The sequence below is a fragment of the Myodes glareolus genome, chromosome 20 (genome assembly GCF_982192425.1).
Source record: "Myodes glareolus chromosome 20, mMyoGla1.1, whole genome shotgun sequence".
Taxonomy (NCBI): Eukaryota; Metazoa; Chordata; class Mammalia; order Rodentia; family Cricetidae; genus Myodes; species Myodes glareolus.
In genome coordinates this window covers 58,933,513-58,954,576 of record NC_142045.1, presented here as the reverse complement: position 1 = coordinate 58,954,576, position 21,064 = coordinate 58,933,513, and the positions used below count along the sequence as shown (strand labels likewise).

The window sequence follows — 21,064 nt, the reverse complement described above, 5'->3', positions numbered from 1 at the left end:
TACCAGAAAGAAGCTGTAAAATACTTTCTTATATGTTAAGGATAATCCTTCTCCCTCTCTATTAAAACTCTTCCTCAATCTTGGTTTGCTCTGCTAAGCATAATCAGCCTGTTGCTAGCAGTACTTATATAAAGTAATCATTTTAAGAGAAAGGAGTTGAAAGGTTAGTATAATGTTCAGTTCAACTGTAGAATACAGTTAGATAAGGAATTTTCTTCAATGATAGTGTCTAATGCTATAGTCATTGAATTAGAACATAATTGCTGAGCTTCACTGGTTAGGGCTGACAGACTTTTCCTGTGAAGTAGTAAACTAATTTGCACCAATAAACTCTTATTTCAAGGAAAATTAGGCAAAAAAGAATTGTGAACCTGAAAATATTTCCTTATAAAAACCCTCATGAGTGCCATGTGCCATGAATGACTCTGGCCTGGCTTTGCGTTTGTTATCCCTGCCCTGCAGCACTGAAGATTTCTGACCCCAAGTTGAGGAGAAAGCTCTGAGGGACTTATATCCTTGATTTCGCTACTTAATGTTGGAAATTCATCTACAAATTGAGATAAATGAGCAATTACTTAAAAGTAATTCATCTTTTTAATCAACATATGAGTAGTTAAAACTCTAGTAATTTTACATACAGTATGATAAAAATTGAATTGTCCATTATTACTTAAATTTTATGAAAACAATCCTCATAACATGTGGATACATAGACACTTCCTTGCAACACATGAGCACACACTCTTAACATATGAGGATTAAACTACACCCTCTTAACACTTGAGGCTACAGATACCCCCTTCTTTAAAACATGAGGATAAAGATTACCCCTCTTAACGCAAGAGAACACAGAGACTCCCTCTTAATGCATGAGGATACAGAGACCCTCTCTTAACACATGAGGATACAGATACCCCCCTTTAACACATGAGCACATACACACTTCCTTGCAAATCATGAGCATAAGACATTTCCTCTTTCAGATAATGTGATTTTCACGAGCGCCGCAGGAGAGAGACAGTCATATACTTACTTGAGGAATCTAATCTCAGAGATGTCAAGTTTGTCAAAATAACATGTCTATAATAGAAAAGATCCGAACTCCTATTTCCTTACTTTAAAATTTGTAGTATTTTCAGAGGAGCATATGAAAAATATTCTTCACATAAGAAATAGTATTTTAAAAGATGCTGTTCTAAAAAATGCCATGATTCTTCACAAGGATCAACGTCAGTTCCAAGTCAATTCTCTATTACTTGTGTGGATAAAATTACCATTTAAAAGTTTCTTTAGCAGCTAATTCTGTTAACTTCAGCTGGGTATTCAGGGTTTCCTATGCAAGCAAAATCATGGAGGGCAAGATGGGACATGACCAAAATTTTTTTCTTGCTCACTTCCTCTCAGGATTAATACAAACAAAAGTGTTTCCTTCTCAGAAGGCACCCATTGCATAAGAGTAAATGGAATGAGCTACCAAGGGTCTACACTTCCCTTCAAATGGATGGCATTTAAATGTTTTTATGAGCCACAGTGGTGTAACATATATAAAAATTATAATACACTTTAATTAATCAATTTTGAACTCTGAAAATCCTTGATCATTTATTACTTTTGTCTCACCTAAGAGTTTAGAAGGTAACTAGATTTGTAAATTTCCTCAGTTTGAGACATACATAAACATAAACATGAGAGCAACCTACATTTAATTAAATATATATAATTGAATAGAATTATATTACTTTCCCTCTATCCGGATGTTCCTCTCTATACCTCTCCTAAGTACACTTACTTCAGACCCTCATGAAACCAATGAATCATTTAAGTTGCTAACCTATTTTTCTTTATTATCACTGCATTCATATACATTCATATGCATGAACAAATATGTAAATACTCTTCGCTGAGTCTGTTTTTGTTGTTTGTGTGTATACAATCAAGTTTTGTATACTTTGGAACTTATGTGCCATAGCAGATTTTGTATTTTGTCTGTGCTGAGAAGTTACAGAGCTGTTAAAAGGAACAATGAATTCACAATGTACGTAAAATAAACTTATATTTTATGAAGCACAAAATATTCAAGTAGTTTGAAAAAATTGCCCAATACATGCAAATTTGTATTTATTTAATTTTTAGATCGTGTTGACTGACATTTAAATAATTCCAAGGAATTTTTGCAGTACAGTTCTCTATAAATTTGGGTTTAAATTATGTAACTTAGGAAGTAATGTAAAAAAATGTATTTTATGGATGTGATTTGTACATACTTGTTGAATAAATATTAATATAAATTAATTGTGAAGGTTGTAGACACAATGGAGAGTACTTTAAAACATTCTTTAAGATGTTTTCTTAACATATATTAGAAAATTGAATCTTAATTTCATTGTTTTATAATTATTTAAAACAGTACAAATCAATAAACATGCAAAAAGATACTTTTAAATTGTTTTACTAGTCTTGAAGTGATGAAATAAACTTTAAAATTTTGTTTCAAAAGCTACTGTTTTTTTCTGCTGGAATTGAGAAAGGTTCAAACATTGGAGTGTCTTCATTAGAAATACATTTTTTGAAAAGAATCTCATTAGAGGGCTCTGCAGGTCTTGTTGAGCTTACTTATACCAGTAAACATTTTCTTAGCTTTAAGATTATTTCCCTTTATAAAAGTACAGGGGGTCTTTCTTTTACTTTCTTTAAGACTATTTTTTATTTCATGTGTGTGTGTGTGTGTGTGTGTGTGTGTGTGTGTGTTCCCCTTAAGTAGAATGATGAAGTATAATGATCAAGCAAACATTACTGGAAGTAATATGCATGTATGTGGATGTGAGAGCAAGAAGTCAATGGAGTAGGATTAGTTTTCAATCTTACAGAATCCACAAAGGAATAACTCAAATTTCCTCTCAGAAATTAGCAAATAGGAAGCCCTTTTGAGAAGTTTATTATTTATTTGCCTTCAATAATATTAGACTGAAACATCTGGAAAATAAAAGAATGGAAGGAATGAAAATAAAATTGAAGATTATAATTAATAAATTTTTTCACCTCTCCCCATTCATAGGAGCCAATGTTGCCCCAAGTCGTTCCTCCCCAGGAGCAGAAAACAATGGTACGCTCTGGTCTCCATCCTTTATTCACTCTTAACATCAAGACTTGGATAAACGCTGTGATGACTGCCGTACTGCTGGCCCATTCCTGTTCATTATAACCATATCCAGCATGGTGGTTACTGCCAACTATAACATACCGGTCTGGAAATAGAATGAAATGGAAATTATTAAAACAAAATGTAAGCCTCAACAATAAATTTAATGACATTTACATAAATCTATTGTACAAGTAAGAACCAATTGAGCCAAATTGTTCTGATAATTAATACCACGTTAGCATTTTCCACCACCTTTCTTGATTCCTATGTCTGGGATATCAATGCAGAAACAGCTGCTAAAGTCAGTTATGAATCCAAAGTTTAGGTCCATATTACTGTTCTTTGGAACATGAATATTATTAATTAATTAAGTTTGCAATATACCACAATGAAACTCTTTTCTAACATTTTACCGGCATCAAGGTGGGTAGTATACCACAATGTGTGTGTGCTTAGTGAATAACAATGAACTATTAACACATCTGAAAAAGAAGTATCTTAGGAGCCATATATATTAAAATTTGCTAGTCATGTATAGACCGTAAAAAGAATAGGTATATAGGGATATACTTATAGTTTTAATTTATCCTTCTAACCCTTCTCCATTCTCTGAAATAAAATAGAACACCATCAAGTCAGGTCCACTGATAATTTAACTTTTCACATGTTTTATTTCTTGCGGTCACACACAATTCCTTAGAAAATTTTCCATGACTCATGGTTTACTGACTATACACATAGTTAAAGGAAGATCAGAATACAGCTCCTGAGAGTCCTCTTGGTTTTTTTTTTCTTTTTCTTTTTTTTTTTTTTTTGCTGTCCTTTGTTTTATTTTGTTTAGCTTTGGTCAATGTATGTTATTCACAATGTCAACAGAGTTCACCTTATTTGATCAAGTAACCCTATGAATTTATAAAAAAGCATTCTCATTATTGTTTGATTAGATGATTTTTCCATGTACCTATACAGGCAGGTGTCAGCAAGAAGGCACAATGGGTATAGGTGCTGTGACCTCAGTTTGATTCTGGACCCACATGGTGAAAAGAGAGACATAACACCTGCAAATTTTCCTCTCACTTCCATATCTTGCTAGTGGTATCATTCCCTAGTAATGGACACAAGAGATATCAATTTGGTTTTTGGAAAAGAGGCCAACTTTGATAAAAATCTGGATTTTGGTTAATAATAAATAACAATTTATTATTAGCCAAATTTATTATTACCAACAATGACAGGTTGTACAATAATGGAACCATGGAGAATAAATACATTGCATGAAAAATTTAAGAGTTGGATGTCAAGTAATAGGGGGGAAATTAAACTAGATTTCAAAATTCTCTTGGTCAGCAACCAGGTTTAGTATTATAAAGAAAAATATTTCTCCAAGGAGTGATCAGTAGGTGTCCAACTCAAATCCACAGAAGTGGTTTGAGTGCAATAACCTTACTGCTGCTCTGGGGATGGGAGATGGACAGAGTGAGTTAAAGAATTTAGCCCAATTCCAGTGATCTGAGGTCCGTCCCTGGAGTCTGTGATGGAAGGAGAGGAGTAATTCCTGAAAGCTGTCCTCTGACACTCAGATGCCCACGACAGCACTACTGTGCCCATCTTCTCTCTCACACAAGTATGTAATAAATGAACATTTAACAAAATGAAAACAGTAGTAAATTGTATACGCTTTGCTGTCATTCGGTGATCTGGGATCTGGCCGTGCCATGAACCATAGTGTGCTGGCATTAGTCAGTTAACTGGTCATGTACCAAATTCCGTTATTTTGAATTTTCATACTGATCATTAAATCAACAGTTCAAAAGAAGGTGTAAGTTATTTAATACCTAATGAGATAATCATTTCCATAAAAGACCTTGGGAGAAACTATGAGTGGACGACTTTTCACATGCAAAAGAACAAAGACATTGAGAGGAATTATGAGTAGAAGATATATTAAGGTTGGGGCGGAGAATAACATTAAAAGTTTCTGTTTTGAGACCAGAATTTGATTTGCTTTCAACAAAAAGTATTTTGACATTGAACTGAAATTTTCCATAGTATCATGGTTAGAAAATAAGAAAAGTATTGCGTTTTGATTTCTATCTCAGTTTACCAAATATAAACTTCCCTCTTGTCTCCTTTCCTGGCCTTTACACTCTCCTATATGTTACATTCTCATATACCCTGCCTGCCAATGCTTATTTCTGATGGCTGGTGTAAGAAAGAAAGGAAAACATATTTCAAACTTTTATATCAATCTTCTTTTAGTCACCTAAACCTCCAGTTACATATAAAATAGGATACTGGACGCCCTTTCAAAATTATCTTGGAAAATAGGACACTTTGGTCATTTTATGTGAATTAGGAACTAGATTATAACTATTTAAGCCAACTTACCTGGTGACGTCCTGCCTCTTACACACCCAACAACATTAATCACTGGTTTAAATTCCGTGACTGTCTGCACTTGCAAACTGACAGTTCTTTTTTCTGTTAAAAGAAAAGATATTAAAAAAACTTATTGATATTATTGTGTTTCCCTAAATCATTAGCAATTTTTTATGTAGTAAATATAACTCCACATGAATTACTTTTTTCAAATAGCTAATATTACACTTTAGTTACCAAATAAGATTATTTTTATGCTAACTCTATTTTAGGGATTTGTCCTGCTATGGTCACCACGACACAACTGCCAGCTTCCTGCTATGATAGCTGTGAAGTGACACCCTGAATCTCACATTTGTTCCAGCACTGGAGCCAACATAAGAATACACACGAAGTTGCTGGGGGATTGAGAACGTTACAACTTGTTAAAAAGAGAGAAAGAGAGAGAGAGAGAGAGAGAGAGAGAGAGAGAGAGAGAGAGAGAGAAAGGTAGATACAATTATTCTGTGAATGTTAATATTCTTTATTATAATCTAATATTATTTCTTAATGTTAGAACAGGAGGGTAAGACACACACTTTCTCTGTGTGATTCACTATCATATCATCATTGAAAACTTTACATAAAATACTTTACAAGTATCATTCTTTTTTTTTACATTTTTCTATTGACTTTTATTGAGCTCTACATTTTTCTCTATTCCCCTCCCTGCTTCTCACTTCCCGACTTCAACCCTCCTCCAAGGTCCCCATACTCCCAATTTACTCAGGAGATCTTGTCTTTTTTCTACTTCCCATATAGTTTAGATCTATGTAAGTCTCTCTTAGTGTCCTCATTGTTGTCTAAGTTCTCTTGCTTGAATTGTGGTTTGTAAGCTGGCTTTCTTTGCTTTATGTTTAAAAACCACTTATGAGTGAGTACATGGGATAATTGTTTTTCTGTGTCTGGGTGACCTCATTCAAAATAATCTTTTCCAGTTCCATCCATTTTTCTGCAAAATTCAAGATGTTGTTATTTTTTTCTGCTGTGTAGTACTCCATTGTGTAAATGTACATCATTTTCCTTGTCCATTCTTTGAATGAGGGACATTTAGATTGTTTCCAGGTTCTGGCTATGAGAAACAAAGCTGCTATGAACATAGTTGAGCACATATCCTTGTGGCATGATTGAGCATCCTTTGCATATATACCCAAAAGTGGTATTACTGGGTCTTGAGGAAGGTTGTTTCCTAATTTTCTGAGAAATCGCCATACTGACATCCTGAGGGACTGTACCAGCTTGCATTCCCACCAGCAATGCAGAAGTGTTCCCTTTACCCTACAACCTCTCCAGCATAAGTTGTCATCAGTGTTTTTGATCTTGACCATTTTTACAGGTGTAAGATGGAATCTCAGAGTTGTGTTGAATGGAATGAATGGAATCTCATGGTTGTGTTGAACATTTCCTTAAGTGTCTTTCATGCACTTTTTTAGATTCCTCTGTAGAGAGTTCTCTGTTTAGGTCTTTACTCCTTTTTTTTTCTTGGATTATGTGAGTTCGAGGCCATCTTGGTCTATAAGAGCTAGTTCCAGGACAGGCACCAAAGCTACAGAGAAATACTGTCTCAAAAAACCACAACCTCCCCTCTAAAAAAGGTCAAAATTTAGAACACTTCCCTATAATCCTAGCAGCACAAAAACAGAGAAATAATTCATAAATGGGAACTCCTGAAACTGAAAAGCTTCTGTAAAGCAACACAGTCAACAAGACAAAACGATAGCCTACAGAATGGGAAAAGATTTTCACTAACCCCACATCAGACAGAGGTCTTATCTCTAAAATATACAAAGAACTCAAGAAATTAGTCACCAAAAGAACACATAATCCAATAAAAAATGGAATATTATTCCTATTTAATGCTAAAGCATATTTTCATATAATGCAATCTATTTTCATAGGTTATACAATAAACCCTACTAATTTCTCTACTTATTTTTTAAAATTTTATTTGCAGTAATGTTTTGCTCGCATGTGTTTCTGTGTCTCATTCGTGTGCCCTCAAAAGAGGGCATTGAATCCCTAGGGGCAGGATTTGGTGATTTGGGGATTGTTGTTTTGTTGGGTTTAGCTTAGAAAGCATTTCCTTGGGGCTGGCAAACTGGTCCAGCAGGCCAGTTTCATTCTAGACTGATGGTCTCAGTTCCATACGTGGGACCCACATGGTCGAAGGAGAGACACGAGTTAAACTTCTCCTATGGCTCTATGACCTTCATGCATGTAACATGACTCTTATGTGCCACTTCCAATGAAAAATAAGGATATAAAAATTTTTATAAATGGTTAAAAAACTTTCTTATTCTGATTATAGGTAATTCACACGCTCTTCAAATACTTGAAACAATGAAATTGGATTATTTTTCAGGTTGATATCTTTGATCCTGGTCTCAGACTGTGGAAAACAAATTATCATTATATAATGTATGTGTACTTTGTCTTATTACAGCTGTTATTCTACAGATTTCTAATATATACTTGTTTATTTATGGCCTTACAGTTGTGTTTCATTTCCATATGAACTTTAATGCTGAAGTTTTAAGTTTCATGGTTTTATAATTTTGTTTTTCCATTAATATTCCATAGTAGCCATAGCCTTGTCTGAGGGAATGATACTCACTCTTTAGTACAGAAACATGGTACACTTCCTAGCTGATTTCACTTGCCTATGTCTGTCAACAAAGTTTTATATTTTCTCTTCAACAGTTTTATACAACTATTATTGAATTTATTTTTATTATTTTATATCAATTTTCTAATAATTTATATTGCATATAAGAATGGCATTTATTTTTATACTTTTGATTTATAATAAATTTTCATGTTAATCTTCAAAATGTCACAGTTAATTTATCTGTAGGGTTCTTTTTATCTACAAACTTAATTGGTTCTTTATGAATTTCACATAATGCACTCTAATCCAACTCATTTTTGAGTCCTTCTTCATCTGTTCTCTGCCATTATAGCCTTTAGCCCCTTCAAAGAAATAAATCTAAAAAATGACTTCATTCTGTCATCTTTCCTTCTTCCCCATCACATATTCTAATGTAGTAGCTTTGGGAGCTTCAGTGTGTCCTGTCACATACTATTTTGTTCAAACAACTTTCCTTACAAATGTTTATTGCCTCTGGCTTCATCTATCCTGGACTCCTCTTGGCTGTTCTGCTATTGCCCCTAGTCATCAAGATCCTGTGACTATGGTTCTGCAAGACCAATCTTTTCATGCACTCCAGCAGTCATAGATGGGTTAGATGTTGTGATGGGTCAACTGGAAACCCTGGATGTGGACCTGGATAGTAGCTGTGTTGGTAATCCCAGATCTCCACTAAGACAGCCTCTCTCCACCCCCTCGAAAAGCAGAGCCAGCTCTCCCTTGCCCTTGCCACTGGACCAACTCTCCCATAATGGTTAGGACCAGTACTCCCAGGGCCAGTGAGGGCAGCACCAGGCCTGTAAAGCTCTTAAACATCAATGTGGCCTCAGGTAGCAGTCCAAACTACAGGCATGCTCATGGTTCAGGCCACGGAGGTCAACATCAACACACACGCAGTAGGACCATGGACCCAGACAAGCTCTTTGGCGGCAGCACTGGCCTGGGCATCACCATGGGCTCTGGTGGCAGTACATGCTCTCACATCAGTCTGTTTCTCCCCTGTTGACACATTTCCAGTTCTACCACTCTCCACAGCACCTTAACTGCTCTATTTCTCTGTCTCTCCCATCTCCACACAACATAATTGCTTTTTGTAGTGGTACCCGCTCTGCCTGGTCCACGCATCACCAGGACAGGCTGGGCCCATGGTCTCTCAATTACTTGGGCTCTTAGTTTTGGTAGTTTTCCATAAAGACACTTCTTTTCAATTTTCTATGTGTGTATGTATGAGTGTCTGCTTGTGTACATGTATGTGCACACCTCTTTGTGTGCACATATGCAAAGCAGAGATTGATAATTGGTTGACATTTGATATTTTGCTCTGTTGTTCTATTTATTAATTTTCATATGCATGAGTCTGAGGCATGAGTTTGTGTATGTGCTTGTGTCTTTTTGTCTGTCAGTCAATGCATGTGAACACACTTGTGTGTACCTGAATGTGGAGGCCTGATGCTGATATCGGGAATCTTTCTTGATCATTGTCTACTTTATTAATTTAGGCAAGTGGTCTCAAGGGAGTCTATAGCTTCATGATATGGTTGGTTTCACCAGCCAGTTTGCTCTATGCATGCAAAAACCAGGTATAATTGGTAAGTTGATATTCCCAATATGCTCTTATTTGGCTTCTGGGAATAAAACCTCCGTTCTTCACACTTACATGGTAAGTGTTTGGTCACTGAGCTATCTCTCCAGTCCTCCTTTCATTGCTGAGCCACCTTCCCGTCCTCCCTTTTCTTTCAGAGAAGGTCTTTCACTAACCTCAAGTTCAGCAACTAGCTAGACAAGCTGGCAAACAAGACCAAGTGGTCCTCCTGTGGCTGCCTCCCAAGGCTGAGATCACAGATATTCCCCATGGAGTCATTTGCTTAACCCTGCTTCCTGCTAGCAATTTATCATTTTGTCCTGGAGTTCAGGCACAAAAACTGGGAAAAAACAGTCTTCTTTGATCTTTACCTTTTATTATTAACTTAAGTAGAATATTTTTTAATATTTTATAATTTAAAACATTCTTGATATATGTTTCTGGGAAATTCCTTTTATCAAATTAAGAAATTCACTGTTGGTCTTATTTTGCTAAGAGGTTTTCCCATAAGCAGAGGTTGAGTCATCTACAGAGATAGTTGGAAGCTTTCCCTTTACAGTGTTTACATATATGTGCATATCGGGAATGAACTGAACTGACCAGACATGCTCTATGATATTTTCAAACACAAAATATACATATACACATGAAAACATTTATTTCATAACTTTATATTTCCTTTGTTCTAGATTACTTTTGATATGTGGACTACACAAACTCCCACATATTTTAGGGTTCTTTTCTTCCTCTTACAGATTCTATTAGATTATGAAAAATGCATAATATCACTTGCACAAAAGATGGGATTCAAACATAAAATATTTTCTTTATCTTTCTTACTATTTTATCTAATACAGATTGACTCCTCTCTAATTTTATCTGAATGTACTGTTTTCATTAACCTAATTTCCTCATCGAAATGCTTTGCTCACTATTCTTTAATCATTATATATGCATAAAGGATAAAGATTTTCGATACAGTTGTAATATGTTAATGTTTATATATACAATATTAGTATTTTGAAGATACTTGGTATCATTCTATTAAAACCTTAATTTACACATTTTTTTACTGTTCAAAATATCTTTGAGATTATTTGTGAATATTTTCTGAAAAAGGTAAAAGAATGTCACTTTTACAAATGAAATTGAGGAAGGTTGTTTCTATAAACCAGTTAAAGGCAGTGCATTCAAATAAAAATGATATTTGTGATGCAAAAATGCTAAAAGAAACCCTTTTTTCTCAATACATATGACCTATACATATATATTACTTGGAATTATTTTTAATAGTCACTATTGTGTTGATATCCATATCTAACATAATGATGGATATCAGATAAGATCTATATACCACTCATACTTTGGTTTTAAATGAGGTTTGTTCAGTGACCTATAGCTTATTATGACTCATAGAGAATAAAAATTTTTAGAAACATTCAGTATAAATCAACACATACACTATTAATATTAATATGACTTTAGTCTTCTATATACATTACCATTGTTAAATTTGAAATATGAGTTATTTTCTCACTGATGATATGATAATATAAATAATTGCATATATTCTATTGTTGTGTAGTAATTATAAGTAATATAATATAAAGGCCTTTGTGGCAAATCTTTACCAGATGAATTATCTCTCCATTCTCCAAAATGTTGTACATTTCTTATAAAATAAATCTGTATAATTTTTTTTCTAAAACTGCTCCTTTACAACCCAACTAAGAATTAAGGTAATATGTTGATGCTGACTTTGGTTTGTTTTTCTCTGGTGAACTTTCCCAACTATTACTCCAGCTATGAAGAGTAGCTCTTCCTAAGAAGTTGTTAATTCATTTTCTTGATGGCAAAAGCAGAAGATGTGCCACCAGAAGGCCAGCCAGTTCACTTGGTTAGCTCAGAGTCAGGACAAAGACTCAGAGCCCTTGTTTTATTTTTACTACAGTCTTTCCACTAACAGATGACTTCTCGAAAGACACCTGTGCAAAGAACTGAACTAAATAATGAAATAGAATATGGCAAAATGATATATCTCTCCTGTTCATTTATGTTTTCATTATATGTATATCTTGATGCATACTAATGTAATATTCCATGTCCATATTCGAGAATACATATGTATAGTCTATGTTCTTTCACTCAAACAGTACTGTGATCATGATCATGTTTTAAATTTTAGTAACAATTCTCTGTGAAGTTTTTGATAAACTGATATTCTAATGTTCCATTTACCACTGCTGCCATTACTCAAACAAACAATTCACTGTTAAAGCAAAGTGCCTGCTCACAGCAGCGACAATAGATATCCTGTATTTTGGACAAGGAATAGTTTAGTTCTCTACAGCACCATCTGTAGTAGGAGTTAGAGAAGGTAACAAGGGTGCCCTTAGTGGGGAACAGCTGAAAAGAATGGTGAGTATGTGAGTGTTCAAGTGTGAAAAGATAATTTAGAAACAGGAGCACAGCACATTGCTCACAAACAGGACACACGGATGTACTACACATTGGCTACATAGTGGCTACACACTGACCGCAGGGGCAGACACTGCTAGGAAAGAGTGATTTTTAAGTGGTCCAGAGGTCACGTTATCCAGACCTCCCTATGCCTTCAGGGCAGAAGCTCTATTGCAAAGAGATTTCAACAAACTTTTTTGTTTTTTTCCCTCAGGTATTTATTTTCTCTTTCACATCCCCAGAGATGGTTGTATTAAAACCCAAGAATATTTTCTCTTCCTAGAACAGCATCTAATAACAGCCAATCCCTTGATACTGAACTGCCTACTGAAATGGCTAAAAATGAAGGTGCTTTAGAGTAGTTTAATAACTCCTGGAGAAATTGGCTCTCAGCCTATTCACTCAGGAAGGTGTAGACTGAGTCTTGACCATAAGCTGTGTCCTCCATAAGTCACAAAAGGATGAAATTGTGCATCTAAGGCAACATGTACTCAGAAATGAGGTGTACATGCAGAACTAAATAAAGACTCAATAAACGGCTAATGGTCCCCACAAAGTAGCCACATTGGAATATACATGATGCCAATATAAACAATGTAACTAAATACAGAAAGGTATCAGTACATGTTAGCGATGAGGAACACAACAAAATCATTAAATAATTGCAAAATAAGGTAGAATAATTATAAGGAATGCACAAAAAGACAGAGTAGGTAATACATTGGATGGTCTGAGTAAAGAGTAGTTACAAAGCTTTGACGTTAACACTAAGAAATCCTCCCAGAAAACCACAAGAAGCTAAAGGAACAGTCACTATGTAAGGACAAATGAAAGATACAAAAAATAAAAATGGGAGCTGTATAAATAATATCAGAGGACGTACATAAAGGGGGAGGCAAATGGAAAAAATAATTGAAAAAATTCTAGAAATAAAGGGAAACACTGGTGTATTTTCTTGTAAAATTAGACAAGAGAAAAAAATCTGAGAATTTTTAGAGTGAAAAAGAAATCATCCTGGAGACACGCACAGAGATGATGGATGGAGCAGGCAGGAGAGACAGACCCAGACACAGGGGAGGCAGAGATAACAGAATGAGAAGGAAAAGAATTGTCAAGGGATTAATGCAATGGACAAAGTCAAGGAAGCACATTGAGAACACAGGTGGATGTAGGAGCTAACAACATGCAGTGGTTTAAAATTGCACACTGAGTAGAGTGAGGATGTTAACAGCTTCCTTGGGGTAGGGGCAGGAAAACATTAGAAAACATTAGATGTAGGAAGAAGCGTTCCTAAGAGACAGTGTCGTTTGTCTGACTACAGTGGGGTGAGATGGAGATCCTTTGGAAACAGGAGGAGCATCACCAGCTGAGTACACACAGATGACATGATTCTATTGCTTAATATATGTAGTATATGTAGTATCATGAGAAGCAGGTATCTGCCATAGAAAGGATTTATTAACACGGAGACTAGATGACTGGTGGAGATAGATGTATGACTGGTAGATAGGGTAGATAATTAGATAACATGCATCAAATTATCAGATACATCAGTGTATTAATTTATTTTATTTATCTGGGTTGAAATATAGTAAAAATAACTATTTTCTAAGCCTTATTCTCTGAATGGTATTTGGAAGAATTTTTCTAAAGCCACAAACATTGTCGACCTGCAGGTCATACTTTCTAGAAAACAGTCTTAGGTCTCAAAGAAATTAGGTTTTTTGTTTTTTTCTTTCTTCTTTTATTTAAAAAGAATGGTCTTTAAGAAAAGCTGGAGAAGCACAAGATAATTTTGAAAATCCTATAGTACCAGAAACTAAGAAAATATTCAAAGAAAAGAAAATGAAAATTGGGAGAGAACAGAATCCAGACTGAGGTCGCATTGCTGAACAATGTTTGATAACTGCGGTTCCAAGAAAAAAAATGCATTTACTCAGTAGATTTTATAAAACAAAACACATGAAGTTGGAAGGGAAAATTCATGTTAGTTTCACCTCAAATCTTATTTAACAAATCAGTTTGTTATATAACCAAGATCCTTAAGTACTAGATAGTACTACACAATGCAGACTAATTTTGTTAATATGACTGTTACCACAATTATAGAGCTTTTATGCTCTTCTCTTTTAGAACATCTACTGAAGCATTCTTTGAAATCTCTAAATTGTCTTTGGAAAAGGTAATGTGTCAGAACAGAAGCTAAAACAAATCTATCTAAAGCTTTGTGATTGGTCCATGGTTTCACTTAAACTGTGTCTCTGAACTTGTGTATGATTGCAAACTTCTGTAATAAACTTTGTAAACCACCTACAGAAAAGGTGGTAGTATATTATAACTTATTGAATTAGTTAGGAAAACAAATCCTAATTTAATAATAATTCAATATTAATATTTATAAATAATATTGTTGCAATATAATATTGTTGCAATAATATAAGTTGCAAGCAAATTAAAAAATCTTCACAGTAGAGTAGAATTGGTACATGCAATTCAACAGTGGTATCAGAACTTGAATCAGAGCTTCAAGATTCAAGAGCGAAGCAACAGTAGAAGAGTTCCAACAACAGTCGAAGCAGTAAGAAGGAAGGCAGAATGGATATATTGACTCAGACTTGATCTGAAAAAGGTAAGTTGAAAAAGGTGACTTTAATGAAGAAAGCAATGTAAGCGAGCTATCCAGTGTAGTAGTAGGTCCAGGGCTAGAACAAAATGGTACCATGTATCATCTGGAAGATGCAATGGGAAAGTCACACCATTCCTATTGTCAAAATTCCTATGTGAAAGTACTAATTGGAAAGGTGCAGACAGCGCAATATGAAGAACTGGAGACAGGAAAAAGACAGCTTTGAACAATGTGTGAGCTTGATTTGAGCCTTCTGCAATTGGGACTTTATTGAAATGATTGACTCAGTTGAATTGTGCCAGTGAAGTGTGTAGCACAAGTGTGTCAGTGGTTATAAAGGTTGTGTTATTTATTCTGGGAGAGTTCAGACGTGGATAGCTACTCTGTCTGTAGTTTGATTTTGAATAACTAAGATAAAATATTTTTTGATATACTTTCAAACTTTCATTAATATTAATTTTATTTGAAAATGATCAAAATAGCTTGAAATTTGAAATGAGGAAAATTTTGAGAACACTCAGCAGCAATTTATTATTTAAATACATAGTGCATACACACATGTGGATGTCCTTACATTTCCAATGGTTTCTGTTTTACATGTTGCTAAATGTTTTACATGTTTTACATGTTGCTAAATGACAGTCCTAAAACATGACTTCAGAAGTTCGAAAGATTTCAACATAATAAAGTTTGACTCACTCAGAAGTATTTGCATTCACATATGGTAAGTGGCATCAGGGTCAGGAGACAAAGACTGCCTCTCACCACTCCTGAATTTCTTCAGGCTCACAGAAATAATTCCTACAGGTCTGTGTCTACAGGTGTGTGCCAGAGACAACAACCTGTTGCATTCCTGCCATTGTTAAGATCAACTGATTCTTACTCTCTGTCTCAGAACACTAACAAGTTTTTATTTATGGTAGAACCAACCTTAGTAAATATTTCAGAAATACCTGGAAGCTATCTACAGAAACTGAGAGAAAAATGATTACTTCCAGCTTTGTGTTCCAATCATAATAATTAAACTTCTCTTGTTTCCCTAGACACTGTTCTTTCTCCGTTGTCTAACTTTAATAGAAATCTTGTCTATTCTCTATGCTTGAGAATTTTTGTATGTGAGATTAAAGTAAAATTACTTCTACTAATGGCACTTTAGTGTGTGTGTTTTCAATTTTTCTCCATTCCATGGGGATCAAAGGCTGTTATAAACTCATGTTTTCAATAATTGGTGTTCTGTAATCTTTAACATCTTTTAAAAATGTCAACTATTTACACAAAAATCCTTAAAATAAAGCTGCTGTATCCTATGGTAGTACAGCTAATATATTTTAAAAAAGGAATGTATCTCACCCTATCTCCAGTATACACACACACACATTCACATACACATTAACACGGATGGAGGTGTATTTAAAAAATATACATTTTTTCTTTTGTATAAGTAAGGAGATATTTTGATGAATATGACTATCAGAAAAGGAAGCAAAATTTTTTCTGTAAGAGTGAAATTTGATAAAATTGATTAATTTTCCACATCATTCTACCAAACCTCTACAAGCCACAAATCATAGGATCAATCAGAAAACTAATCTTCTGGAAAATTGCCTCATCTACACAGTTCCCATTTGTCTATCAAATCCAGTGTTCACTCCTTGACCATGTGAGTGCTCCAGGAGAATGCCTGCTATGGACCACATCATTCTGGACCCATAGTTACAGGATTCAGGTAGTGTGTAGCCAATGGAAGGCTTCAACATTGATCAGTAGGCTGTGAATGTGAAGGGCTAGAGGGTTAATTTTCTATTGCCCTTCTCGCCTGGTTGCTCCCTGGCAAAGACACCTTGCTTAACCAAAAGTAACAGCTTCTCTCTCACAGTTCAGGGTCTTGCTATTCCCTGTGTCTGTCCTCACATTTCTTTCATGGATTTAGAAATAGCAGTAGTTACTAGCCCAGGTTAAGCGGTGGCAGCACTGATGTATCTATTCTGTTCTGCTTTGTACTATATCTTATACATGGTCCATTTGCTCAATGGTCATGTAGTGCGCATTTTAAGTATTTTGCTTACTTTTAATGTCACCTTATATTTTACGTCAGTCAATCTTTGTATAAACACCAACTTGTGATTTTATTGTTAAGACATGAACACACAGAGAGTAGTTTTTTTACAGGTAATATGGTAGCCTGGGATACTAGTCTAAATTATCCAAGTTAAAATAATTTACAATAATAAATTTCACTAGCAGTTTTGATAAATGTCAAACATTAAGGCATAACTAGGTCAAAATTTAAGTTAAAATGTTAACACACATAAATTATATAATGGATCTGTCTAGAAGTTCAGAGAATTTGTTGAATCTGAGACACATTTTTTGGACAGTCAGTTCTGAACCCTGCAGGCAGGACATCATAAAGACTGATATTCTGATGTCATCAGGTGTCCTCCACCTCACTATAATTTGTCGTTTTTGAGTGCACTGATTGTGAAACCTCCTCCTTGTTGGCGAGCTGCAAGTGTGTTATGTGAAAGGATGATTAATGAAGTTAAGAAATGGTCTCCTTTTCCCCAATAAAGGGCTCATTTTAATGAAAGAAAATAATGACTCTTCTTCTAGGAAACAGACGTTATAGAGGCTGCATTTTTGGACTCAGGAGACGACAAACAATTAGTTATGTGGTAGTAAAGAAATGAAGGATTCTTAGGCAGAAATTATTACAGTAACTCCAAAAGAACATAATGAGTTCAAGTTCTAATACACTAATATGTTATCTAACCATAAAAATAGGAAATGTGGTATAGATAGAAATGCCAAATTAAGCTCAGAAAAGCAAAGACATAGAAATTAAAATAATTGTATTGAATTAAATGCTTTAATTTGTAGAAAACACTGCATTTGTAATGCATATTATTTATTCTACTGAGATATATGGAAATAGAGATTAAGACTTAGAAAAATTAAAAGCAAAACATTACCAAAATAGCAAAAATAAATAAAACAACAAAAAAATCTTAGACTAAGTAATTATCAATCTAAATACAATGAAGGCATGTATTACTAGAAACTTTGTTTTATTCTTTGAATGGCTCTACTAATCAGTAACAAGTATTCGGAACAAAAACACACAAGAAGTGAACTCAAAAGATAAAAAGTTGACACAACAAGATGGAGAAATCACATTCACAGTGGGTGATTTTTTTAAAGACTAATGAGATACAGAATATTTGAACAACATAGAAGGGAAATTTAGTATAAATTAAATATATTAACACTATCTGTAAACTATGTGTTGCACCTTCATTTCAGATACCTGTAGAGCATATATCCAACTCTGTCCTATAAGGAAAACCTCAACGAGTTGAAATATAGAAGCAAGTGTTTTCTTATGAACTTTAAATCATTCTTCCTGGTCCGAGAGATTTCTTAGTGTCTAGCAGCATACAAGCACTGAAGCCTAAGAGAAGGAGTAAGCGAGATCACTTCAACCTGAGAGGAGTATCAATAACTTGTGAGGGAAGGGTCAGTGTTGGCACAGAGACTTACAGATGAGAAGCTGTGGGGCCTCACAAATTAGACATTCAAGCATGTTTATACAATATTTACTTGAACAGCTGTGTAAAGACAATAACAAAGAATGTTGTGAAACTGCAGAATGTAAAAACAGAAAAAGCAAGGTATTTCCAGTAGGTTGTAACTTCGTAAATTACAACATCTGTGATTGTGAAAAACAGATCATCAGAATAGATGACATAAATTGCATTAGATTTTATTACATGTGTAAACTCCAAAGATTAGTTGGAGTAGACAAATGCTTAAATGTTTAAAAACAAAAAGATAAGAATGTAAGAAAGCTACAAAAAATGACAAAATAACACTGAGATATTGGATGTATAGGTGAAAATGATTTCACTTGAAAGCATACATCTCAGATTGCCTTCAGTGTTTAACAAACAAAAATTTGTGCTGAATCATTTCTAAGCGTTAACTGATGAAACAGAACACAGGAAACTTGAGAAGTTCAAGGCGAGTGACAGTTCTGTCACCCTGGGTAAACCCTACCTTCACTCCCCAGGAAACAGGTCTGAGTCTACTGTCTGTGGACTTTGGACAATAGGTCTCACACCTGTGTTCTGTGTTTCAGATCCTTCATGAACAGTCCTTCAAAGTGAATTCTGAAACTCCTTTTCCTTTTATCCAAGGACTTCAGACTGGCAACTCATGAACGCTGCTCTTTAGTTCCACAACTTCCTCTGTTCTTAGCTTTCAGCCCAGACCCCTAGGGGCACTGTGCAATTGGTTGCTGGAATTTAGAGAACTGGGTGTCACTGCTAAGGGGTACAGCAGCAACTGCTAACATGCAGCCTTTATTGCTGCTTATTTGTCTTTACTAATGTGATCTAGCTCATTGATTTTACTCAAATGTATGCCATATAGAGCTGTGTACACAAGCACGTTGATTTTACCCATATGCATGAGTTGTGTATACAAAAATATTGATTTTACCCATATGCTGTATAAAGTTGCATATACAAGCACACTGATTTTACTCATATGCATGTCATACACAGTTGTGTACACAGGAACATTGATTTTACCCATATGCTTTGCTCTATAGAGTTGTGTACACAAACTAAAATTATGCCCATATTTTTGAGGGCTATTTCTTTTCACTGATGACTAGATGTCAGTAACCTACCACCTGGATAAAAGTTTCCTATGGTCTATGAGTGTCTCTACTTTGTGATGCTTTTGGAAGACAATAGAATTTGCAGGAAGTGTGCCTAGTGGCAACAAAGTTGATATCTAGAGACGCATCTCGGGAAAAGATAGAGCAACCTCCCATGTTTCTCCTCATTCTGCTTTCATTAGTCACTGTCGCTGATAGATTCCTCAATGATTTCTCATTACAGACCATGTAACAGGCAAACCGACCACGAACTAAACCCTATCACTGTTAGATAAAAATCAAGCAATACTCCTTCATCTCAAATATTTCTGTTTCAGTGTTGGAAAAGTGACTAGCACACCAACGTTCATGCAAATCACATTTACAATTTTTCTTCTTAGAAAGAATAACCTACATATATTCTTTTCCTTTGTAAGGTCAAAAAATTTAATAACTTTTATGTTAGTATTATTTGGAGGTCATGTCAATCTATCAGATCTCTAATAATATGGTGTCTCATAATATGTTTTATCACAGGTTGGTAGATGATTGCCAACAAATTTTAATGAATGAGTACTCTAGATTTTCCTCTCAGGGGGCATTCTTGAGGCTAATACTATTAGACAGTTTCATTAGCTTTAGATGTAGCAAAATGATACTTATGGATCCAAGTAAACGAACATTTCTTAATAATAACTATGTTTTGAATAGTTAAAATGAACTATTTGATGATAACTTTTGCATAATCACAATTTGTAACATTAATACATTAAATATGTAGTGAAATATCTGCTAAAGAAATGTAAATGAATTCTTTCAAGTGGATAATAACAAATTCAAAAGATAACTATTTACAACAATTTGAAACTTGTGAAAAAGCATAAATGATATTATGAGTTAAGTGTTCCTTTATTATTCTAATGGAGCTATTTTTCACCAGAGAATGTATCAAATTATGAGTATGGAAATCAGAGCTACATTACTAGTTTTCCTATTTCTATTTAAGCAGATAAGCTTGTGTTTTACACCGTTTACTTTTGCACAAACTTGTCTTCCTTGGTAAGTTCGATACAGCATAAAATTAAACAATCATTCTCCCTTTAAATTTGAATCAAGTTTATCAAATTTCCTTCTTTAAACCTGATATATGTATGTTTTCCACTTAAATTATATTAACCTATAATTTGTCACTTCAGTATTTCAGTGTATTCCCAAATCTTAAACATGAGGTCGGATTCATATTTGACACCAAGATTTCTAGTCCTGGCTGAGCGTCAATTAAAATGATTGAGAACATTCTAAATTGGCAGATAGGCTCTCCAAAGAGAGACCAAAACCAGCAAATCCAGGGTATCCAAAGATTTAATCAGTCCAATCTGTTTCTGTTCAGGCAAAATGTGGTTCTTCTGGCTCAATGGTTGCTTCTCTAAAAAGTCTCCACAAAATGCCCTCATCTCTTCCTTACGTATCCTAAACCTATTTCATGTGCTGACATTTCATTTCTTTCCTCAACTTTTATTATTTGA

The 21,064-nt window shown here is 34.6% G+C and overlaps 1 protein-coding gene across 2 annotated transcripts in view; it reads right to left on the bottom strand.

Annotated features, from left to right (window-relative positions):
- Positions 1 to 21,064, bottom strand: part of Naaladl2 (N-acetylated alpha-linked acidic dipeptidase like 2) — a 911,861-nt gene that overhangs the window by 336,864 nt on the left and 553,933 nt on the right. For both annotated transcript variants that reach the window (XM_087899634.1, XM_087899633.1), the window contains exons 7-8: positions 5,531 to 5,623; positions 3,040 to 3,245 (exon numbers count right to left, since the gene is read on the bottom strand). In XM_087899634.1, coding sequence (XP_087755760.1) covers positions 3,040 to 3,245; positions 5,531 to 5,623 — 299 coding nt within the window. The remainder of the gene's footprint in view (positions 1 to 3,039; positions 3,246 to 5,530; positions 5,624 to 21,064) is intronic.